Here is a 26,286-nt window from a genome sequence, read left to right on the forward strand (position 1 = left end):
TTATTTTATTTTTCCTTTTTTATGGTTGGAGTTCTTTAACTATGTGCAAGCTACAGGTTAGATTCGTGCATGACTCGATTTTTTGGGAAGGAAGTGCTACCATACGAACCAGAGATAGAAAAACAACTGCGACAGCTGAGGAAGGAAAGAAATTTCCCCGAGAATATAGAGAATGTTGGGCAATCCTCAACCAAAGAAATTATGGATGGAGATGATGATAATGTGGATTTATCTGAAAGAGAGGTAGCCCAACAATGAGAAACAGTTGCACGAGATGCTGAGGAAGCAGATATTCGAAATGCACAACTTGTCTATGAATAGGAGAGGGCTCGGAGAGTTGCTTAGAATCAACCCTTGGGTGTAGACCAGTTCAGAATAATACCTCACGGGACTGGGAGACCACCTGGTGATTATGCTAGACCGGTTTACAACCAAGGATTATGAAGTATTAGACCACCTCTAGTTGCAACTAACAATTTCGAGTTAAAGCAAGGGTTACTCCAAACCCTTCAAAATTGTTGTGTCTTCATAGGGAAGATGCACGAATATCCAAACACAATCTGATGGACTTCAAGGAGATTATGAACACTTTTTAATATAATGATGTGTCACAAGATGCGGTGTACTTAAGGGCATTCCCCTTCACACTGAAAGATGATGCTAAGCAGTGGCTTCGGAGCTTGCCAACAGGATCAATTAGAACATGGGAGAAAATGACTAGAAAATTTCTTGATAAATATTTCTTCTCAGCTAAGACGGGAAAGTTTAGAAGAGAAATCCATAAATTTTGTCAGAAAGATACTGAAATTGTGATTGAAGCTTGGGAGAGGTTTAAGAAATTAGTTCGAAAGTGTCAACATAGCGAAATTGAACTCTGAATGCAACTCTAGGATTTTTGGGATGGATTGACACCGACCTCACGTAGAACATTGAGTAATGCAGCTGGAGGCCCATTGATGAAGAAGACTCCAGAGGAGATAGTCACAATTCTAGATGAGTTGTCCAAAGATGCAAACCAGTGGCCTTCTGAAAGTGTTGAAAGAAGAAGATCAATTGGTGTTCACCAAGTTTATGCTAATACATCTATGCAGGTATAGCTTGATGCAATGGCAAAAGAAATATGGAGGCTGACCTTAGCTTCGATACAGAGTGAACCTCATGCAGCATGTGATATTTGTGTAATAGGACACCCTACTCATGAGTGTCAAGCCTCATCTGAGGAAATAAATATTGTGGGAACCTATAATTTCAATGCAATGGCCAAGAAGTACCCCGGTGTTTCATTGAGTTCACCTGGGGGTACTACAAATACATGGCAACAAAACAACCCTAGATTTCAGAGACAAGGAGCTCCAGGCTTCCAAAATCAGCAAAGGCAGCTGTTTCAGCCTCAACAATCCAATCAGCCTGGTCAAGAAGATATGATGAAAGCCTTCATTGTCAAGACAGATGAGAGTTTATATGTTCATGGGGCAACAATTCGAAATCTAGAGAAGTAAGTGGGACAAATTGCAACTATATTGTCTGAGAGAATTCCAGGAACTCTCCCAGTTAATACTGAGAGAAATCCCAAAGAAACAGTGAATGATGTGACCTTGAGAAGCGGGAAAGTGTTGAAAGATCCCACTCCAATCCAAAAAGAGGTGATATCTGAAAGAGAAAGTGGGGAGCAACTGAAATTTGAAGTTGATAAGAAGAAGAAAGGCAAGAAGGCAACTGAGAAAAAGAAGAAGGAAAAGAATTCGAGAAGGGAGAAAGTAGAAGAGAGCAAGCACATGCCTGCTTTACCTTTTCCCTAAAAGCTGTATAGAGAAAAGCTGGACAAGCAATTTGAGAGGTTTCTGGATATGCTGAAATAGGTTAATGTAAATGTGCCATTCACAAAAGTGCTCTCCCAAATGCCAGCTTATACCAAATTCTTGAAGGAGATAGAAGAGACCTCAGTAGTCAAGCTCACAGAGCATTGCAGTGCAATCTTGCAAAACAAACTCCCACAAAAGTGTGGAGATCCAGGGAGTTTTACTATACCTTTCTCTTTAGGCTCTATCGGTTTTGACAAATTATTATGTGATTCTGGTGCATCAATTAATCTAATGCCTCTATCTATTTACAGAAAATTTAAGAAGGAGATTGGAGAGGTAAGGTCGGTGCCAATATCTTTGCAGCTGGCAGACCAAATGACTCTGATACCCGAGGGGATAGTGGAAGATGTTTTAGTTTGGGTAGATAAGTTTATATTTCCTATAGACTTTATAGTGGTGAATATAGAGGAGAATACGGAGGTCCCCCTTATCTTAGGAAGACCATTCTTATCAACGGGTAGAGCAATCTTAGATATACATGAGAGAAGAATCATGCTTAGAGTGGGTGAGGAGACTGTAACTTTCGAGATAAATGTAGAAACAGGGGTTAAAAAGGATAAGACATATGCAAGTGTTGAGTGGAAAGTGAAGAGTTCGAAAGAGAAGGTTACGAAGAGTGGGGAAGATAAGTGTGGGGTGAACTCCAAGAAGGCTGAGAAGAGGCTGTCGGCGTGGATGTGCGCATTGGTTCGAAGGCATGGAATGGATCCCGACTTCGACTCAGACCCCGACTAGATGTTCGAGAAAGTTTTCTTTACCTTATGCTTTTTAATTGTGTGTCATGGGGATATGCCACAACTTAAAATGTGGGGTGGGGGATATTTGTATGTATGTATATTAGTCCTAGTTTTCGTTTGTTAGTTTTAGTAGGTTGATAGAACAAGAATTGAAAAAACCATAAAAAAATTTAAATTTTAAATTTTTCAATTGTTCCTGACGATGGATATCATTCGACGGGTTTCTTAAGGGATTAAAATCGAAAGAAAAATACAAAAAGATTTTCTTTTATTAGGTAGTCTAATAATTTCCCCTTGGTTTTTCTTTGTGCCGCGGTTCTTTTCCAAGGGTTTTGTTGGAACCTGGTATAGTTAGTTTTTATTTTTGTTAGGAGTAGGAAACCTTGTACTATGATTTGAATTGAAAGAAATATCTCTTTATTCTATTATCTCTTGAGAATAGTGAGTGCTTTAGTTGTGACGCTTAAACTTAGTTTTTGACTCTTGTATAAGTTCCTTAAATTGTATGATTTGAACTTTGCTTAACTACTTTGACTAGAGTGTCTTGCTAATCCAATATGGAGTGAGTTATGTTCTATGTGAAAGTGAGGTTTTGTATTATTCTGCGCATAGCATTTGATGTCTAGAAATTTCCCTGTGTATTTGCAAAGTGAAATAGTAGTTTTATTCAGTCTTGCAAGTGATATAGACATTTATTTGTTGAGCCAGATATATGTGTTTACCCAGCTAATGTTATGTATCTTAGTTAACCGTATTGAGCCTATAATCTTGTTTCTTTGACAACCACATTACGAACCTTACCCATTTATTCAAATTGACCATCTATTTGAACCTTGTACCTCTAGTGAACACTTGAATTTGGTATGAACTTTGTAAAGGTTGAAGTGTGAGGTGGTTGATTTGGGTTTTTAGTGGAACTAATGAAATAAGGAGAAAGGTGCACTATATTAAAAAAGTGAGAGCCACTTGAATTGAAAGAGAAAAGAAAAAAATTGTTGTATTGTTGTGCAAAATATTTCTTGATAGTGGTAACTCTTGAGGTAATTGTGCTTAAAGAAGTAGGGACTTAATGTATATTGATGTGAAGGTGGAGTTATGGTTTGACATAAGTGTGGGGTTTTGAATTGTTAATGTGTAGGTATTAAAGTACTTAGGGAGGTGTAGTTACTATATCCAAATGTATCCTACCCGTCCCGCATCCTGCATTACAACCAATGAAAGTCCTACTTGATCCTTGACTGAATGAGCTCAATTAGTAGAGTAGTACACTACGGACGAGCCTATGGTGCATCTTTTGTGGAATATGAATGTTATTTCTGAGAGGGAGTGAATTCTTTCTATCTTAAGTTCGTAATTGCTCTTAAATTTTATTGTGTGAGGAACTACTCTTTATTGTGGTGTGAGGGCACTTGATTCATGAAGGAAAAGTAATATCGTTGACCTCTATGTTAGAGTAAGTGAGTGGGTTATAAATAATGCATTGTGCTTTTGAGTCAAATCATGAGGCACTGATGTTACACTATTGTGCTTAGTCTATTTTAAATATTCTTGGTGTGATGAGTTAGGAGAGTTGTTTAAAAAGGTCGTGTCTATAAAAAGTGTAGTTTGATTGATCGAGGAAGAGCAATGGTTTAAGTGTGGGGTGTTGATGGTACGCTATAATCCCGTGTTTTAGTTTCTTGTTGCACTCTAATTTACTGCACTTTATTCGTGTTGAGCCTAAATTGATAGTGTTTTGCACTAATTGCGTGTTTTATGCCTTGTCGAAGTGATCCCGAGCTATGTAGATGTTATAGAATGACTTAGAGCTATTTGGAGCTTTGAAGTCTGAGTAAAAGCACAAGGGATTAAGCCGGGATAGTATTCGGGGGTCGAGAACCACATCTGGATATCAAAAAGTCAAGAAATATCCGTACGTAGAGAAAACAACACACCTGCAGCACATGGGGCGGCGCATGGCGCGCCACGCCTGTACAAAACTCCTGCTGACTATCAAAAACAACTCTCTGGATTTTCCCACTAATGTCCCGCATGGCACGTCGCCCCATGCGGCGCGCCTGTGTAAATTTACAGAGCAATTGTCCAATTTCGCGTAGGAAAAGGTATTTTCGTTTGGGCCTGACCCTACTTGGTATAAATACATGGAAAAATATTATTTCCTGGACTTTTGACACATAAGACCTAAGGAGGCTAAGGAGGAGTTGGAGAAGCAAAAGCACAAGGAGTTCATCATTCAATCCTCGCTCAAGACACGAGTTTGGATTGTTTTATGTTTTTCTTTACTTTAAACATATTTGTGATGAATTACTCCATATCTATGGAGTAGTTCCCTTTAGGGTTTGATGAATTTGGTGTATTGATATTTGTTTGTGGATTACAACTCTAGTTTTTATGTATTGATTTGCTTTAAATGTTTTAATCGGTGCATCTATATTCCCTTGTTCATGTAATCAAGAGAGGCATAACCTGTGATATCTTTGCATTATATTTTATTGGTTGAATTCATTAATTTTTCTTAGTAATCGAAAGAGGCTATTTGAATTGTTGATTAAACCTAGTTAGGAGGATAATCAAAAGAGGTTCTCCTAAAGACCAATCCACTACGAATTATTGCATATGTTCAATGAGCTTAACTTAGTTCACCTTGTGAGGTTGAGACTTAATCGAGAGAGGAGTTTCTACTAAACGTTTGAACTAATAATTGAGTGAATTCGAGTGACTCACTTTAACATTAGAAGTTAATTAATTAGAGTTAAATCCCAGACATTTATCTTGCACCTATCTAATCAATCCTTATGTTCTCCCATTGATATCTTCCTTGCTTACTTTTGTTTCGATTGTCATGCATTCATTAGCTTTAGATTCTTAGTTAATTTTAGTTTTTAATCACATAATTATAAACTGTTGATTATCTTGGATAGCAATCCACCTACAAACTATAATAATACTGTTTAACTCCAATCCATGTAGATATAATATTATATTATACTATATTCGACTAGCGAGCATATTTATGTGTGTGTTTTGCGCTCGTCAATAATCCATTTTCTTGCTTCAAATATATACTCCTAACACCCCCATAACTCCCAATGGAAATCAACCCCGACTCTTGTTGGGTACTATTATTTCATATAACCGTATCATATCTCCTATAGAGGTGTGTTGTGGACGTCATCAAGGAGCATTAAAGAAGCACTACTCCCGAAGCAGATGAGCTCCGATCCCAGCCAGAGGGATCCTAATTTATGTGCGAATACCACAGGACGAACGGCCACCAGACTGGGGACTGCCGACATCTACGTGAAGAGGTCGCGACACTACTGAAAAATGGCCATCTCAGGGAATTCTTAAGTGATGGGGCCAAAAACAATTACGGTCGCAACCGTGATAACACGGAGCCCTCAAAAGCAGGAGAAGATCCCTCGTGCCAGATGATCAACATGATTTTCAGGGAGAACGAGATTAACGGGATTATCTTTTCGGCAGCAAAAAATACGAATGTAACAAGTAACCCACAGCAAGAGGCTCCGAGAAGTCACTGAAGTCGACATCACTTTCACGAAGGAAGATGCAGACGGATTGTTGCTACCGCACAATGACGCATTGGTAATTTCTTTAAATGTATTAGATTTTAAAATCTAACGTGTTCTGGTGGATCTCGAGAGTTCGGCCAACATTAAACAATAGAGTGTATTGGAACAAGCCAAACTTACCGGAAGCATTATTACGGCCACCAAACTCCTCGCCGGGTTCAACCTCGCAAGCGTGACAACCCGAGGAGAGATCCTGCTACCCACAAATGCCGAGGTGGGTGATGAAGATGACCATTTTCGAGGTTGTGGACGGTGATATGTGTTACAACATTATCCTGGGAAGACCGTGGTTGCACGAGATGAAAGTTGCATCATCGAGGTATCATCAACTGCTGTAATTCCTTACTCCCGAGGGGATTAAACAGATAAAAGGCAACCAACCAGTGACAAGGGAGATGAATGTGATTTCGGTCTCCAGTAGGAAAGGGAAGGAGAATGCGGCATTGCAATTATAGGAACCGGCGCCTTCTCCCGAATTAAGTGAAGTCAACCAGGGGGAAGAGGCATCAGAATCTTATTAGGTGCCAAGCTATTTCCAGGTACCAGAAGAGACGAATGCAACGAAGTCCATGACGGAAGATCTTGAACAAGTCACACTGTTTGAAAAGTTCTTGGAGAGGAAATTCCACTTGGGGACATGACTGCACCCCGAGCTCAGGTTTGGATTTATTGAATTTCTTAAATTTACTGTCGATTGTTTTGCTTGGTTGCATGCGGATATGACATGTATCTCGACAGAAATGGCCATACACAAGCTAAGCTTGGATCCCAACATCCCTCCAGTAAGACAAAAGAAATGCCATATTATTGAGGCCAGAAATAAATTCGTCAAAGAAGAGGTAACTCTCCTACTTGATATTGGTATAATCCGAGAGGTAAAATATTCGGACTGGCTAGCTAACGTAGCAGTAGTTCCTAAGAAGAACAATAAATTTCGCATGTGCGTAGACTATAAGGACTTGAATAAGGCGTGCCCAAAGGACTCGTTCGCACTGTCAAACATCGATCAAATGATTGATGCAACGGCCAGGCACGGATTAATGAGTTTCCTCGATGCTTATTCCTGGTACAACCAAATTAAGATGAACCCGGAGGATCAGGAAAAAACTTTGTTCATAACGAATTTTGGCACATATTGCTATAATGTGATGCCCTTCAGGCTAAAGAATGTCGGAGCCACTTATCAGCGGCTCGTAAACAAGATGTTTGAAAAACAGATAAGGAAAACCATGTAAGTTTATATAGACGATATGCTAGTTAAGTCTTTGAACACAGGTGACCATCTTAAGCACTTGCAAGAAACTTTTGACATCCTAAGGAAGCATAACATGAAGCTTAACCCCGAGAAATGTGCATTTGGGGTCAGCTCCGGCAAATTCCTAGGATTTCTGGTGTCACAAAGGGGGATTAAGGTAAACCCCGATAAAATCAAAGCCATCAAAGACATCTCGGACTAGTTATCAAGCGTAAAAGAAGTTCAAAGGCTCACATGGAGATTGGCCGCTTTGAGCAGGTTCATTTCCCGGTCATCAGAGAAATTCACCGTTTCTTCATGCTACTCAAAAAGAAGAACGACTTCGAATGGACCTCGGAATGCCAATAGGCTTTGAGGGATTTGAAGAGGTACTTGTCAAGCCCTATATTACTATCGAAGTCGGAGGAAGGCGAAAAATTATTAATCTACCTAGCAGTCTCGGAAGTAGCGATAAGCGCCATTTTAGTCTGTGAGGATGAAGGTACGCAATCTCTCATCTATTACGTTAGTAGAATTTTAACAGGAGCAGAAACTCGCTACCCACATTTGGAGAAGCTGTCCTTAGCTCTCGTAGTCGCCGCTCGATAGTCACCCGATAGCTATGGTGACCACATTTCCCCTGCGGAATATCCTTCATTAACCCGAATGTTTGGGTAGGCTGGCCAAATGGGCCGTCAAAATGAGTGAATTTGACATAGAATATAAACGTAGGACTGCAATTAAGTCACAGGTTTTGGCCGACTTTGTGACCAATTTTAGTCTGATATTGCTGCCTCTGGCAACCGAAGAAGCAGTGATGGTGTCAGAATCGACATCAGGAGTTTGGACCCTATTTATTGATGGAGCTTCCAGTGTAAAAGAGTTCGGGCTTGGAATAGTATTAACCATGCCTTCAGCCTGATGGCTTCAGGAGAAACCCTAAGGCATGCCATAAAAACGGTCCATTTGACTAACAACGAAGGAAAGTATGAAGCTTTGATTGCAGGACTCGAATTAGCCCAGGGACTAGATTCTAAGGTCATAGAAATCAAATCCAACTCCCAGATGGTGGTAAATTAGATCTACGAGATCTTTAAAGCCAAAGAGGAGCGCACGCAACAATAAGTAGTGAAGGTTCAGGCTCTGGTTGATCGATTTTGGGAGTGGTCAATTATGCACATCCCGAGGGAAGAAAACTCAGAAGCGGACGCATTAGCTAACCTCGGATCATCAACCGAAATGAAGGGATTAGATTCCGACACGGTAGTACAGCTGATGCACTCAGTTCTGGATGTAGATATCTATTATGAGGAAATACGACAAATTTGGTCTGGGACTGGAGGAATGAGATCATTGATTATCTCGAACACAGGAAGTTGTCCGAAGACCCAAGGCATCCTGGACTCTACGCGCAAATTCAACACGATATAGCTTTAAAGGAGGCCACTTGTACAAGAAAGCTTTCCATGGCCCGTTGGCTCGATGCGTGGGAGCCTCCGAAGCTAATTATTTTATGCGAGAAGTCCACGAAGGGATATGTGGAAATCATTCGGGCGCAGACTCCTTAGTATTAAAATTGGTAAGGGCAGGATACTATTGGTCCTGAATGGAACAAGACGCCAAATACAAAAAATGCAATAAATGCCAATGCTACACATTACTGGACTACTGGTACATCAACCAGCAGAACTATTACACTCAATTTTGTCTCAATGGCCGTTCATGAAGTGGGGAATGGATATCGTCGGACTACCGCCGCCGACCCCTAGTAAGGTAAGTTTTATTTTAATTTTAACTGACTATTTTTCTAAGCAGGTTGAAGCAAGTCTTTATCAGAAGATCGGCGAACGTGAAGTGGTAGATTTCTTGTGGGAGAACATAACTTGCAGATTTGGAATGCCAAAAGAGATAGCCTGCGATAATGGGCCACAGTTTATAGGCGTAAAGGTTACAAAGTTCCTTGAAGACTTGAAAATCAAACGGATCACCTTTTCGCCCAATCGTCCGAGCGCAAATGGTCAAGAAAAATCAACAAACAAAGTGATTATACAAAATATCAAAAAGAGATTGGAAACATCTAAAGGTTAATGGCCCGAGGAACTGCCTGGAGTACTATGGGCATACCGAACAATGGCCAAATCGAGCACATGAGAGACTCTTTTCTCCCTTGTGTACGGAGCAGAAGCCTTGATCCCAGTGGAAGTAGAGGAACCTACCTTGAGATATTTCCAGGCAAATGAAGAGGTAAATAACGAAGCAATGTTAGTCAATTTGAAGCTACTCGATGAGTGCAGGGACTTGGCGCATATAAGGATGGTAGCTAAAAAGCAAAGAATAGAAATATATTATAATCGAAGAGCCAACCTCCGTTATTTCAAAGTGAGAGACTTAGTTCTAAGGAAAGTAATTCAAAACACCCGGGAACTCAACGCAGAGAAGTTAGGTCCCACATAGGAAGGCCCCTACCGGGTTTCAGCCGTCACCGGGAAAGGTTCACACGAATTGGAGAATCAATATGGAGAGAAGTTGCCAAGAATCTGGAATGTGACAAACCTCAAGAGATACTATTGCTGAAGAACATCACCTGTACTGAAAGTATGTGCTGCACTCTCTTTCCCTTCGTCCAGTTTTTGTCCCAATTGGGTTTTTCTGGCAAGGTTTATTAACGAGGCATCAACGGAGAGCATACTACGAAGAAGGTTTCAATAATCTTTTGCTCGGTAGAAAAGTTCCCACCGTGAAGTTAAGTTTGCTAATCAACAAAGGTTACCCGACCGTTCACAAGTGCAGACCACTAGGGAATTGTTAGATAGTATTTGGCTCGATAGCATAAATTCCTAAGAGGAAGTGAAGTTTGTTACCGAACTGAAGATTATCTAGCAATTCATTAGTGGAGTCCTCGAAGGTGCAAACTTCTAGTGTTCAAATTTGCATTCTTCGCATTCGATCAATGGGGGGAATGATATGAGGATACGACAACAATAACTGCCATGTCAACCGAAATACGAAAATCGAAAACATATCATGGGGACGGGGGATTGCGCGACCAACCCCGTAGAAATAATTTGTATAAGTTAGCCACAAGAAATGACAATTTCTTTTTAGCATAACGAATGCTTATGTAATTTTTGAAAATGGAAGGAATAAAGTAAAGTCCTTTTATTTCTATCTTGTGTCTTGTCTGAACGATGAATTGATTTTGTCATTTGAAAGTTAAACAAGTACTTCAAATGCTAGTGCCATAATGAACAACATACGTCCTCTTCAAGAGCACCGTAAATATAAGAAGGATCTCTTTTTTTAAAATCCTCACGATAAACGGTTGATTTCGGAAGAATTTGTGCCCAAAATCAAAATGCATTCAGGGGAAAATACACCCAAAGCCTTGCATAATCAGATGCAAATAGTAAAACTTGCGCAAAATACTTAAGCAAGAAAGAAAGCAAAGATTAAAACTTGTGTAAATATTCAAACAAAAGAACATAGAAAGACTCACACAATACTTGAGCAAAAGATGTTTCTATTCACAATAAATGTGCCAAAACAGCACAAGTACAAAAGTTGAGAAAAGAAATGAAAAGCTAATCTGGTGCATCTCCGGAACCCGGAGGAAAAAAAGCATCCGTGCCCCCAGGGGAAGTGGATAGATCCGCTGCCGGCTCGATATCTTGACCCTCATCATTTTGGCCCTCAACATCTTCGCCTTTCCATTCCTCTTCAGCTCCCGTGGATTCAGAACTGGAACCAGAAGAAGAAGAAGCATCAGGCCTGGTCGGGAGACCCTTTTTAGCAGCTGACTCGAGCTCACGGGCTTTAGCGATTTAGGCATCAAAGTCAATGACACACGTATTAGCCTCCTCCAAGATTTTTCTTCTCCTGCTGTACATAACATATGTTTTCTCAACAATGAGGGAATCCGCTTGGCACTTGAGTTCTTCTTTAAGCAGGTCAACTTCGGCATAAAGATTTTCCCCGGCGGATCTAACCGACTTGAGACTAACGTCGAGTTTGCGGATAGTAGAGCTGAAAAGTCTATTGTGCTCAATGGTCTTCTTATACTTCTCCTTCAATTGGGTATATTTTGCCCCGGAAGCAACAAGCTCTTCACTTTTGGAGTTCAAGGATGCCTCCAAATTATTTAATATTTCAGCGGAGGCAGCCTCGCGATCGGATGCAGCAAGAACGACATTATGGACTTCAGCCCATTTGGCCCTAGCCTCTTCAAATTGAACCCTCACCAGGGCGATCTCTTGGCTAAGGGTCTCTACTTCTTGCTCACTCTACTGCAAATGAGACTCCAACACAACAACCTTAGTAGTTTTGGCTTCCAGTTCTAAGAGGTGAACAATAGTTTGGTCTCGCTCGGCCAAAAGTTAATCCCGCTCGGAGGTAAGTTCCTCCTTTTTCCGAATCAACCTTTGGAGTCCTTCGGAAGCAAGGAAATTGGCCTGCAAAATAAGAAAGGCAAACTCAAAATACTACTAAATCAAAGAGAGAATAAATGACAAAGGAAATGAAGAGTACACTATTGCGGTGTTGTGCATAGCATTGTTCAACAAGCACTCTACCGAGAGAGCTTGAATCTTTTCCCAATCTTTTTCTGAAGCCAGAGGCTTCAGATAGTTAGCAAGTTCCACCGGCCGGGATAACAAATTGCATCCGAAAGAGACCGAGAGAGTAACACTCCTCCTCCTTTGCGGGTCTTCTGAGGGGGTAACATAATTTTTCTCCAAATTCCCATGAACTAGGGATTGGTGGAGAGAAACATCCTCTTCTAGGACAGATCCGGTCAGTGGAGATGATGTAGCAGTTGCTAGGGGAAGATTTGGTGAAGAAGGAGATTAAGTTGATGGCGTTGAAGGGTGAGAAGTAGCTGCAGCAAATGCAGTGCTGGTTGTTGGTTGCTTGTCAAACGAAGATGGCAAGGACCCGGTACTCAGCCCCACAATATCGGGTGTAGCGACTGGGATCCGAAAACGGGAGTTGGCATTTTCCACCATCTCAAACTCCCCCCCAGTTCGTCGAGGCGTTATCCTTGGTTGGTGTAACTAACATAATATACTAAGCAGTCTGTTGAGTTGAGGAAGGTCGTCGTCTTCTGTGTAGAGAAGCCTCCTCCTCGCTGGCTTCTCTATCATCGTCAATTATCACAGTATCGATGGTCGTCCCGGGCGGAGGGATCATCACCATGACTTTCGGAGATGACTCAAGGGCAGCATTCTTCGCCCTCTTATTCTTTCCCCCAGCTGCGTAAGAACGCCTTCTTTTTGGTTGGTTGTTCTCCGGCCGGGGAATCCGAGAAGAAGCACTCGCACCAGAAGCAGGCCCGGAGATATCTGTCGGTGAAAAAGCCTTCTGTAGCAGCCTCGCCGCATCATCCAAAACGTCCTCCTCGGGGACAACAACCGCGTCCTGGGGTAGAATTGAATTCAATAAAGAGAGAAAGGATTAATTAACTTCCTCACACAAAAAGCAAAGACAGATAAGTCTAAGTTACCATAATTTTTGGCCTTCCACCCGTATTTAAGGGCCAGTTCTTTCCACGTGCGGGTTTCGGGTGTAGTGACGTCCAAGATTTTCTATACCCACCAGTCCAATCCCTCAACCCTAGGTCGTACCCATCGAGTTGCTAAAATAGGCAAAAGGAGTGGGGTCAATAATGATATGAGATGATCTCTAATGAAAGAAAGATTAAACAAGGAACTTACGAGTTCGGTTCCCTGATTCCGGAAAGGATGAAGCCGTTGTCGGAATGATATCATTGGGGGCAATTGCAACAAACAGTTCCATCCATCCATGGTCATTGTCATCATCCATGCTAGATAGTCGAGCATGGTGGCCATGTTTGCTGAAGATTACCATTCCCCCGCGGAAGATCTTGGGGGAATAGAGGTTCATCACATGAGCTAGGGATAGATCCTCTACCGTTTCTTGGCACAGGCACCAAAGACAAGCAATCATCCTCCACACGGAAGGACTTACTTGTGCCAAACACACCTGGTAGCGGAGGCAGAACTCCAAAATGACGGAATCAAGCTCACTACTATGAGAAAATGCCCCCAAAGTGAAGGGATACGTATAGAAGTTCGTAAAACCCTTCTTGGGTAAGGTTACCCGCTCCGCCAGATCAAGAGCAATAATGTCTAAATCCTGGCGATGAAAATCTTCCTTCATAGCAGGAATACTGAAAGGACGGATGGACGAAGAGTATCTACCAACGGCCCATGTACGAGGGTTAGCAGAAGAACATTTCTCTTCGAAGTCTTTAGTTGTGACGAGACTTCTGGGATGATGGTGTTCGCTGTAGGAGGATGAGTTTCATCATCTTTGCTTTTTTTCTTTGAGGAACTAAGGTTTTTAGAAGAAGAAGCAATTTTATGTTAGAGAAGAAGGAAAAGCTTCTCTATTATGAAGAAAATTAAAGAAAGGTTGAGTTTGAGAGAGTTTGGAGAATTATGAGGTGTGAATAAAGAGGTTGATGCGTATAAGTAAAGGTTTAGGCAGCTAAACTCATGGCCATAATTACCTCGATAGACGGCAAAAATTATGCTGAATCGTGGGATGATGCGTGTTCGGTGCATTAAATGCGGAGAGATATGCGTTTAATCAACCGTCAGAAGCTTTTCAGAGGGAGTCAATATAATTCCCGCCAAAAAAAATATTTCTACCAACTTTCCAATGACACAAAGTTATGCCACCGGAGAGCAGGGGGACTATCTGTATAGGGTAAAATATGTTATATTAAATGATCGCGTAAGAAAGTGGCACGTGGAGCCGAAGGCAGAGGATAGCTGAAACCGAAGGCAACTATTTCGTCTGTTACCGGAAAAAATGATACTCATAAAGATGAAATAAATGTCTGCCACCCGATAGTATTTAATGAAGAATATTCTATAGTATTTAGTACGCTGCCCATGACAAAGAATATAACATTCATGCCCGTCGTTACACATTCTTTAATGGCCCACATAATTGACAATAAAAGAAGAGCTTGATCCTAGGACCTTGTTCCCTAGGTGTAGCTATAAATAGTGAGCTTTATTATCATTGTAAAGGGTACGAATTTTCTGGCAAACTTACGCTACACTCTATTCAAAACATAATATAATTTTATCTTCTTGCTTTTTGATTTCATTACTGTTGTGTCCGGAAGCCCTGCTCTCGTAACTACTATTTCTGCTATTTCGTCTCCATCTCAAGGTTAACTATTTCATATTTATCTAATTTTTCTATTATTTCATGATCAAATTAATTCACTTGTATAGAAATCATGTATAAATTCAATATTACCGTTTTAAGGGTAAACAATTTCCTCACTCAACCAAATATAGACAGCCAATTATTGATTTTCGTACCTTATATATATACTTTTTCCAAACAAGAACGTCAAATTTGAAAACAAAATTCAATGACGAAGCATTGAGAGATATGTTGTTAACTTTTTACCTGTAAAGGAAAATGACCAAATACCTGTAAAGGAAAATATATCAAATCGGGCTTCCAAATTTACCGGATTACAGTTTAATTATTTCACTAGTCAATATATTCTATATCAACACTTTTACTAACCACAATCATTATAGGATTATTGTTCAAAAAGATTAAACGACATTGCTTTTACGGATGTGATTATTTCTTAGTTAATGCATAGATAATAATGCTCATTTAATAAATTATAACCGACTTACATATAAAGGTAGAGCAACTGGCTTTGTTAGGTCACCAGGAGTACTCCTTGTTGGGAGGAATAAGGGCCGATGATCTTAGAACGGCGTTTGGACAAACTACTTGAGATTGGATTGTGTAATCTTGATACTGATAGCCTGTTTACTACTATCAGTATTCAGCTTCATCCAGTTACGGTAAATAAGGCTAATAATCACTGATAAATGATGAAAAGTATATGCTTTTGAGTATGTTGGCATATCATTTTGCATGTGAGTTACGGAAGATTACATGCTTATAAACATAAAATGTGTTCATTACATATTTATTGTGTGTAGGAATGAGTTTGGATGGAACTTGGTGAAAATCGGATGATTTGATACAAAAAAAAAGTTGAGAGGCAAGAGCTGGGAGCGTGCCACAATTGGTGCATTGCATGAAGGTAAGCGCGAAATGGCCTAGGAAGTGAATCAAAACCAGTGAAGTATGACACTTTGGCACTGAACCAGGCACGCGACTCAACTTCTTCTATTCGAGATAGGAGAGATCAAGGCCGCCCCATACAAACCCTAATCGATATAAATACATAAAAAAAAATATCCTTTCAAAGAGGGAGACAATACTTTAGGGTTAGACAACATTCGGGTAGGCAAGAACACGCTAGGAGCAAGGTGGAGAATTCTTCTATGAGTTTTTAACTTTCTTCTTCCTATTTCCATTATTGGTTATCAATTCTAATATTGTAGTTTGCATACTATTATGAATAGCTAATTTTCTATCTAGAGTTTTGATGGAACTTCTTGTAGGATGAATCCTTGTCATGTTTTAATATAATTTAACCTTTGGATTTATCTTCGTGTTCAACTACGTGCTTATTTTAGTTGATTGAATGGTCATCGATTGACTGTGCCTATTTATTATGTGTTGCTTGAGAAAGAATACATATTTAGGTGGTTGTTGAATAATGTCACTCCTATTGTATATGAGAGATCAATACGGCGAGTTTAAAAGCGGGATTAGAGATAACGAAGTTTTGACGTGATCCTAGTGAGCGGTGAAGAAGTGCGAGCTAGCGTAATTCGAAAGAATATGATTAGTACATTATTGTAGTTGCTCGAGAGAGAATTACGATAAGTCGAGTGCTTATAGAAAATAATTAGGCAAAATTATAGAAGACATAGCGGGAAAGATTCCGATAACCGGAAAAATCATAACCGTAGACCTCCTTAATTTATTCTCCAATCCTTAATATCTTTATTTTTTAATTTACTACTTTAATTTGTTAGTTAATTAGTTAGACATAAGAATCTTAACCTTTATAACTTTGAAATTGTTCGAGCTTGTCTTCTTAGAGATAGTGAACAGTTGTAGCTAAACCTTAGTTCTCTATGGGATTCGACTCCAGACCCTTAGACCGGATTATATTTGCAGCGACCACTTATCCTTGTTAGAACTAGAGTTAGGCGTGATCAAATTTTGGTACCGTTGTTGGGGAACTAACAGTGTAATTGTAGTTGTATATATTGCTACATATTAAGTTTGAACTTCTATTTTGTTTTATTTTGTTTTATTTTATTTTATTCTACTTGTTGATTTGAGAAACACGACAACTTGAAAATATGAGAGTTTAGGTGTTGCTAATTCTACTGTTGATCCTCATACATATTGTGAAGAAAATCACCCGTGGTAAAATTATCAAAACATTTTCGAGAGCGAGTTATATGCACCAACTCAAACTTATTTGTGGAATATGTGTGATATGTGTGGTGGTCAAGATGATTACTTTCATGGTTGTACTTATATTTCTTATCCTCCCCCAACTCCTTACTATGATGGTTTTACTTTTTCTTGTAAATTTAATAGGAACAAAGAATCTGAGGATGATGGCCTGAAAGAGATCAAAGATATGCTAAGACACCTTGTGGGAAATAATAATGAGACACAACTGCAGATACAAAGGTAAGAGGAAACTATTCGCAACTTGGAGGCACAAGTGAGTCAACTAGTTGAAACTTTTAGTGCTCAACAAGTTAATCTTATGGATAGAGCCAGGAGCAGTGTGCATTAGAGACATAAATTGAGGTGCCAATGGAGGAGTCCAGAGTAGAACACCAACACTCTAACCAACTAGAATTTGATGATGTCAATGTTGAAGAAATGATACTAGAGTCAGGCAAGGACATTGATGATACAAATTTAGCTGACTCTAGTATAATTTGTATCGAGGAGGATGAAAATCTTAAATTTCAATTATTTGAGTGTGTTCGACCTCATTCCAAACACTTATCTACATTATGTTCGGATGGTGAAATGAGAATTGATCCTTATGAATACAAAAAGGAGTCAAGAGAAAAGGTACATGGGCCTTATATTTTGAAATTTTCAAGGCCGTTTAGGCAAAGTGACACTCCTCGGCCGAGATCTAAAAAGTGCATGAGAATTTATTTAATTTTTGGCTCACAAGAATTTGTACCGCCCCAAGAGCATAATCATAAGCTTGAATCAAAACTTGGGGTTTAATTCGTAAGCTCGAGGTAGAGACAGAAAGTAATTCACGTCATGCCGCGACATTAAATCAGGCGTTTGTTTGGAGGCAACCCGACTTTACAGCTTTCTTTTATTTTTAATTTTTTCATTTTTTATTTTCTAGGAGAATGGGAAGCAAAGCCATTGGAAGGAAGCAAAAGCAAGTAAGATGGTTAGAACTAAGTGGTGGATTCTCGCACAAAGAATCAAGTCGGGAGAAGTTTGAGTACCCCATGAGTAGCTAATGTTTCGACATTTGGCCTAACGGGGAGTTTCTTTTAATCTCTTGTATTTGTGAGTGTGCATTGGGAACAATGCATAATTTTAAATATGTGGTGAAGAGACAGTTTGAGTGATTTTCTATGCTATATTATGTGTGTTGAAATAAAAAACTAATTAGGTATGAATTATTCCTCTTGGTTTTTCATATGGCCACAGTTCTTTTCCATGGGATGACTACTCTTTGAACTGGGTAGTAGTTTTTTGTAGGTAAAATTTTCAAAAACGCTAAGGACTTTTTGAGACGATGGACTTGCTAGGAAGATTTCTTAACGGTTTAAAGTCTATAGAAAAATACAAAATAATTTTTTTTCTTTTTCTTTTTAACGGGATAATAAAATGGGAAGAACTTGACTATCTATTCTTTTTGACATATTTTATATCGTGACTTAGAGCTGTAGCATTTACACTAAGTACTTTCTTCTTGATTCCTCTGAATATATGCCTTGAGAATATATGTGACTTTCTTTTGACGCTTGGGCTCGTCTGCTGACTCATGTTGTTACTTCCTAGTGTTTGGATTATATGATGATTGTGCTAGTTGCTTTAACTTTAGAGTCAGGTCTGAACTGTTCTAAGTGAATCATGTGCATTGTGAGGTGAGATTTTGATTGTACTTTGTGTCATCCCTTATTAGTCTAGAACTTACCCTGTATGTGAGTCGAAGAGAAATGATTAAATCTTGTGAGTTTAGGAAATGATGTAGGCATTTCTTTGATTTACCCTTCAGCCTATTTGCCTATTAGTAATAACATTATTCGTAATTAGCCCTTTTGAGCCTGTAGACCTTTTTCTTTGGCACCAACATTACGAGTCAATCCCTATTTTGTTCTAAATTATATCTTGTTTACCCTTTACCTCCAAAAGTACTTAAGTCGCTGAAAGAGTAAAGAAAGAGATTGGGTAGCTTTTGAGTGGGACCATAAAAGGGCCGGCAAGGTACATTTGTGGGTAGAAGTCTTGCTAGCTGGAAATACTAAATAAAGGAGAGTATGAAAAAAAAAGAAAAAAAAATAAAATAAAACAATGATAACACCTCCCATATTTTTGTTTGGGCTAGTGAGTATCTATATGTTGATGTGCTTAATTAAGAAGGGCTTAATTGTGTATGGTTTAAAGACAAAATATCTAATTGGTCATGATAAGAATGTGCTTAAAAGTGAAGGGTGGTGTATTAAAGTGATTAGGAGGGTTAATCACGATTTTTCTATATATATATATATATATATATATATATATATATATATATATATATATATATATATATATACATACACCCTACTCGTACCTTAGCCTACATTACAACCTATAAAGTCCTACCTTATCCTAGACTTTGCAAGCTTAAATTAGTCGAGTCTTACACTACAGGCAAGCTTATGCTATGAGCTTAGGTGGAATAAGAGTTTCTTCGTGAGAGTGAGAAAATTCTTTCAATATTTTAGTCTTAGACTATACTTGAACTTATATTTGAGTATGTGGACTATTTTCTCTATGTGATTTGCTGGTAAAGGCACATGATTTGCAAAGGATTGGCGGAGTCCTTGGTTTTTGAGTTGGCACAAGAAGCAAGTCATAGTATGGAATGTATTGGTGTCAATTTTTAAGGCTATGATGTTAGAAGAGTCATACAAATATTTTAAATAGTTTTGGCATTGGTCTAATAATGAGAAAAAGTGTGAAGAGTGCATATGTTGGGTTATAAGCATTGATATAAACCATTGTCATTGATATGATGCTTGAGTATGTTTTGGAATTGTGTTACTCGCCGATGTGCTTAATTTTAAGTTGCTCGAGGATGAGCAAGAGTTTAAGTGTGGGGTAGTGATAAATGATGAAAAGTGTATATTTTTAAGTATGTTTGCATATCATTTTGTTTGTGAGTTGCGGGAGATTACATGCTTATAAACATAAAATATGCTCATTACATGTTTATTGTGTGTAAGAATGAGTTTGGATGGAAGTTGGTGAAAATCGGATGATTTGATGCAAAAAGAAGTTGAGAGGCAAGAGTTGGGAGCGTGCCACATTTGGTGCATTGCGTGAAGGTAGGCGCGAAATGGCCTAGGAAGTGAATCAAAACTAGTGAAGTATGGCACTTTGGCACTGGACCTGGCACGAGACTCAATCTCCTTTTCGAGATAGGAGAGCTCAATGCTGCCCTATACAAACCCTAATTGATATAAATACATCATAAAATGTCCTTTTGAAGGGGGAGACACTACTTTAGGGTTAGACAATACCCGGGGAGGCAAGAATATGCTAGGAGCAAGGTGCAGAACTTTTTTACGAGATTTCTACTTTCTTCTTCCTTTTTTCATGATTGGTTAGGAATTCTAGAATTGTAGTTTTGCACACTATTATGAATAGCTAATTTGTTATCTCGACTTTTGATGGAATCTCTTGGAGGATGAATTCTTATTATGTTTTAATATAATTTAACCTTGGGATTTATCTACTTGTTCAACTACGTGCTTATTTCAGTTGATTGAATGGTCATCAATTGAATGTGCCTATTTATTATGTGTTATTTGAGAAATGATACATATTTAGGTGGTTGTTGAACAATGTCACTCCTAAGATATATGAGTGATCAATACTGCGGGTTTAAAAGCGAAATTAGAGATAACGAAGTTTTAATGTGATCTTAGTGAGCGGTGAAGAAGTGCGAGCTAGCGTAATTCGAGAAAATTTGACTACTACATTATTGTGGTTGCTCGAGAGAGAATTACGATAAGTCGAGTGCTCATGATCAATAGAAAATAATTAAGCGAAGTTATAGAATACATAGCGAGAAAGATTCTGACAATTGGGGAAATCATAGCTCTAGACCTCCATAATTTTGTCTCTAACCCTTAGTATCTTTTTTTGTTAACTTACCACTTTAATTTGTTAGTTAATTAGTTAGACATAAGAATCTTAATCTTTATAACTTATGAATTATTCGAGCTTGTCTTCTTAGTGATAGTGAACAATTGTATCTAAACCTTAGTTCTCTATGGGATTCGACTCCAGACTCTTAGAGCGGATTATTTTTGCAGCGACCACTTATCCTTTTTAGGACTAGAGTTGGGCGTGATCAAATTTTGGCACCGTTCCGAGAGAACTAACGGTGTAGTTGTAGCTGTATATATTGCTAGGTTTTATGTTTGAACTTCTATTTTGTTCTATTTTGTTTTATTTTTTTAATTTTATTTTATTCTACTTGTTGATTTGAGAAACATAACATCTTGGAATTATGAGAGTTTAGGTGTTGCTAATTTTACTTTTGATTCTCATACATATTGTGAAGGAAATAACCCGTGGAAAAATTATCAAAATATTTCCGAGAGCGAGTTATGTGCACCAACTCAATATTATTTGTGTAATGTGTGTGATATGTGTGGTGGTCAAGATGGTTACTTTCATGGTTGTCCTTATATTTCTTATCCTCCTCCAACCCCTTACTATGATGGTATTACTTTTTTTTGTGAAGTTAATTGGAATAAAGAACCGGGGATGATGACCCGAAAGAGATTAAGGATATGCTAAGGCACCTTGTGGGAAATAATAATGAGACACAACTACAGATACAAAGGCAAGAGGTAATTATTTGTAACTTGGAGACTCAAGTGAGTCAACTAGTTGAAGCTTTTAGTACTCATCAAGTTAATATTATGGATAGAGCCGAGAGCAGTGTGCATTAGAGACAAAAATTGAGGTGTCAATGGAGGGGTCCAGAGTAGAACACTAACACTCTAACCAGATAGAATTTGATGATGTCAATGTTGAAGAAATGATACTAGAGTCAGGCAAGGACATTGAGGATACAAATTTAGCTAGCTCTAGTATAATTTATATCGAGGAGGCTGAAAATCTTAAATTTCAAGTATTTGAGTGTGTTGGACCTCATTCCAAAGACTTCTCTACATTATTTTAGGATGGTGAAATGAGAATTGATTCTTATGAGCACAAAAAGGAGTCAAGGGAAGAGGTAGATGAGCCTTATATGCTGAAATTTTCAAGGCCGTCTAGGCAAGGTGACACTCTTCGGCCGAGATCTAAAAAGTGCATGAGAATTTATTTAATTTTTGGCTCGCAAGAATTTGTACCGCCCCAAGAACATAATCATAAGCTTGAATCAAAACTTGGGGTTCAATTCATAAGCTCGAGGTGGAGGCAGAAAGTAATTCACGTCATGCCGCGACATTAAATCAGGCGTTTGTTGGGAGACAACCCGACTTTACAACTTTATTTTATTTTTAATTTTCTTTTAATTTTCTTATTATATTATTTTTGTAGTATCATTTTTTATTTTCTAGGAGCATGGTAAGCAAAGCTATTGGAAGGAAGAAAAAGCAAGTAAGATTGTTAGAACTAAGTGGCGGGTTCCCGCACAAAGAATCAAGTCGGGAGAAGTTTGAGTACCCCATGAGCTGCAAATGCATCGGCCTTTGGCTTACCGGGGAGTTTATTTTAATCTCTTGTATTTATGAGTGTGCTTTGGGGACAATGCACAATTTAAAATGTGGGGTAAAGAAACTATTTGGGTGATTTTCTATGCTATTTTAGTTGTGCTATATTCTGTGTGTTGAAATAAAAAAATAATTAGGTAGGAATAATTCCTCTTGATTTTTATTATGGCCACGATTCTTTTCCAAAGAATGACTCTTTTAAGTGGGTAGTAGTTTTTTTGTAGTTAAAGTTTTCAAAAAAGTCTTGGACTTTTCCCGACGAGGGACTTTCTAGACAGTTTTCTTGACGGTTTAAAGTCTATAGAAAAATACAAAATGATTTTTTTTTAACAGATAATAAAATGGGAAGAACTTGAGTATCTATTCCTTTTGACATGTTTTATATCAGGGCTTAAAGTTGTAGCATTTACGCTGACTACTTTCTTCTTGATTCTTGTGACTATATGACTTGAGAATATATGTGACTTTCTTTTGACGCTTGGGCTCATTTGTTGACTCCTGTTGATACTTCCTAGTGTTTAGATTATATAATGATTGTGCTAGTTGCTTTAACTTGAAAGTGGATTTCAAACCGTCATAAGTGAGTCATGTGCATTGTGAGGTGAGATTTTGATTGTACTCTGTGCCATCCCTTATTCGTCTAGAACTTTCCCCGTGTGTAAGTCGAAGCGAAATGATCAAGTCTTGTGAGTTTAGAAAATGATATAAGCGTTTCTTTGATTGACCCTTCAACCTATTTGCCTATCAGTGATAACATTATCCGTAGTCAGCCCTTTTGAGCCTATAGACCTTTTTTTTTGGCACCCACATTACGAGCCAACCCCTATTTTGTTCTAAATCATATCTTGTTCACCTTTTACCTCCAAAAGCACTTAAGTCGCTGAAAGAGTAAAGAAAGAGATTGGGTAACTTTTGAGCGGAACCATAAAAAGGCAGGCAATGTGCAATTGTGGGTAGAAGTCTTGCTAGCCGGAAGTACTAAACCTTAGTTCTATGTGGGATTCGACTCAGGGCTCTTAGATTGGATTATATATGCAGCGACCGCTTATCCTTTTTAGGACTAGAATTAGGCATAATCAATCACATACAAAAAATATAGTCCGGTGCATGAAGTATCCGTCGTTCATGCAGGATTGAGGAAAAGACCGCACCTTAGGGAGTGTCATATAGGCAGCCTACCCTATATAAGCATCAGTGACTGATATAGTGCCAATCACATGTGAAAGAAAAATGTTTTCTCCCTCATACTTTGCTAATGACAAAGATTTGTACTCTACTTGTGCCAAAATTTATATTTTTTCACAAAAAATGGTTATGCATCTACTCTAAATTATCTTTTCTTTTTGCATCAAAATAGATGTATCTCTATATATATAGATAAAGTAATTTTTTTTTCATTTTCTATTTCCGGTGGATTGCGTTTTTAAGGCTTGATATGTAGTTGGGAGATCACTTGGAAAAAGATGTAATAATTATTCGAAAGAGGACCACATTATTACAATATCTCACACGATTATATTATGGAAAATATTTAGTCAATATGCAGCCAAACACTCTAAGCCTATCACGACCCTAACTTCCCTCCGTAGGATATCGTGATGGCATGTAGTCTCTAAGACTAGGTAAGCTTGAAAACATGCGAATAACTGAAATAACAACTTTAAATATCGAAGCATCAACTGAATAAAATGAAAACTACAACTCAATATAGATACAACTCCCAAATCCCGATAAGAAATAAGTCACACTCTCTATCCATAATATAAGAAACAAGGAAAAGACGGAATAGAAGGAGACTCCGAGGCCTACGGACGCGGGCAGGTGTACCTTGAAGTCTCCAATAAGCAAGTCACTCCACACACTAACACCGAGGCTGATAAAATGTACCTGGTTCTGTACAAAAATATGTGCAGAAGCATAGTATAAGTATACCACAACGATACCCAGTAAGTGCCAAACCTAACCTCAGTAGAGTAGTGACGAGGTCAGGTTAGGGCCCTACTGGAAATAATAAGAAACAAAGCAGAAGATATAATGATATAATAAAATGACAGGGAAGTGAAACAATAAGAGTTTACGGAAAGTAACAACACGGAATAAAAGAAGGCAATTACAACATGAAAGGAAGTAAGAATCTTACAAGTTAAGGAAGAACAACAACAACAAACTATACAACAAATAGAAAAAATCAACAGGGGCAGTCCCGAGGTACCGCCTCGTAGTCCCAAAAGTAAATATCTCACAATATTTCCTTATACCACCCATACATATCAATAATCACAACGGCACGGTAGAAACCTCGTACAAACAATAACAACTGCATGGCAGAAACCTCGTGCAATAATAACAACCGCACGGCAGAAACCTCATACCACAATAACAACCATACGGCAAAATCCTCGTGCCACAATAACAACCGCACGACAGAAACCTTATACCACAATAACAACCAATCACCTCGACAAAAATTACAAAAACCAAAACTTAACAACTGAAACAATGATATTTCAAAGATAGCAATTTCAAGTAAAGAATCCTACGTTTCAATAATGATTACGAAATCAAGAAAAACAGGAAATTCAACTAAGCATGTAGTACAAGATGAAAATAAGAGGTAAGGCAAATAGACATGTGAATTTAGGCTAAACATGATGACTCTATATGCTAAGGTAACTCAGTTAAGGTATAAAAAGGAAACTACTTAGGTAAAATTGAAATTTCATCATTTAGCCCGTGTACGCACTCGTCACCTCGCATACACGGCCTTCACATATCACAAATTGTCATAACAATACGAAATCCTAAGGGGATTTCTCCCACACAAGTTTAGACAAGTCACTTACCTCAAACCACACTCAATCTATCAATTAGAAGGCCTTTCCCTCAATTTTTCAACTCCGAACGGCTCGAATCTAGCCAAAACAATTTCATAATATAAATATAACTTTAGGAAACTAATTTCAATGATGAAATAATGATTTTAGCTAAGAATTGAAAATCGCTCCAAAAAGTCAACTCGGGCCCATGTCTCGGAACCCAACAAAAGTTATAAAGTCTGGAAGACCATTCAACCACGAGTCCAACCATACCTAATTTACCAAAATCCGACACCAAATCATTACTCAAATCCCCAATTTAAACTCTCCACATCCCTAGCTTCAAACTCTAAAATTACACTTCAAAACCGCACAATCTAGGTGGAAAATTAATGGGAAAACATAATTATTGAGTAAATTTAACCACAAGCGACTTACCTCAGGAATCCCTTCAAACTCCCTCTCAAAATTCGCCTAATCCCGAGCTTGAAATGTCCAAAATCAAGGAAATCACAAACCCCTCGAACTTAATATTCTGCCCAGCACTTTCGCACTTGCGACTCATGTAGTAGCACTTGCGGTCTCGCAGGTGCGATATATCTTCCGCTTCTGCGGGTTGCCCAAGGCTCCACTACCTTCGCTTGTGCGAGCATAGGGCCGCACCTGCGCGTTCGCGCCTGCAAAAAATGTTTCGCACATGCGACCTTCGTCGTTCCTGCGCATATCCTCACCGAAGCGATTCTGCGGGACTTTGTCCGCATCTATAAGCCCTTGCTTGGGTTTCCTTCACCGCTTCTGCGTTCCCTTAAGCGCACGCGCGAGTCCACACATGCGGTTATAACCTCTGCAGGTGCGATTACACGAGAAGCTGGGAGCTTCAGCATTTGCACAAGTCCAACAATTGATCCCATATCGATCTGAATCACACCCGGGCTCCCCAGGACCCCGTCCGAATATACCAACTAGTTGGAAAACACATAACGGACTTACTCCAGGACAAAAATCACATCAAACAACGCTAAAAATACGGATTACACCTCGATTCAAGCATAATGAACCTTTGAACTTCTAACTTCCACATCTGGTGCCGAAACCTATCAAATCACGCCCGGTTAACCCCAAA

General features: G+C 38.8%; 1 protein-coding gene across 1 annotated transcript; it reads left to right on the plus strand.

Moving 5' to 3' along the window:
- Nucleotides 1-9,067: 9,067 nt before the first annotated feature.
- LOC138904490 (uncharacterized) lies at nt 9,068-9,514 on the plus strand. Its single transcript, XM_070192989.1, has 2 exons — nt 9,068-9,199; nt 9,242-9,514. Exons 1-2 carry the CDS (start codon nt 9,068-9,070, stop codon nt 9,512-9,514), a joined length of 405 nt encoding a protein of 134 aa, XP_070049090.1.
- Nucleotides 9,515-26,286: the final 16,772 nt, after the last annotated feature.

Source organism: Nicotiana tomentosiformis, chromosome 2 (assembly GCF_000390325.3).
Source record: "Nicotiana tomentosiformis chromosome 2, ASM39032v3, whole genome shotgun sequence".
NCBI lineage: Eukaryota > Viridiplantae > Streptophyta > Magnoliopsida > Solanales > Solanaceae > Nicotiana > Nicotiana tomentosiformis.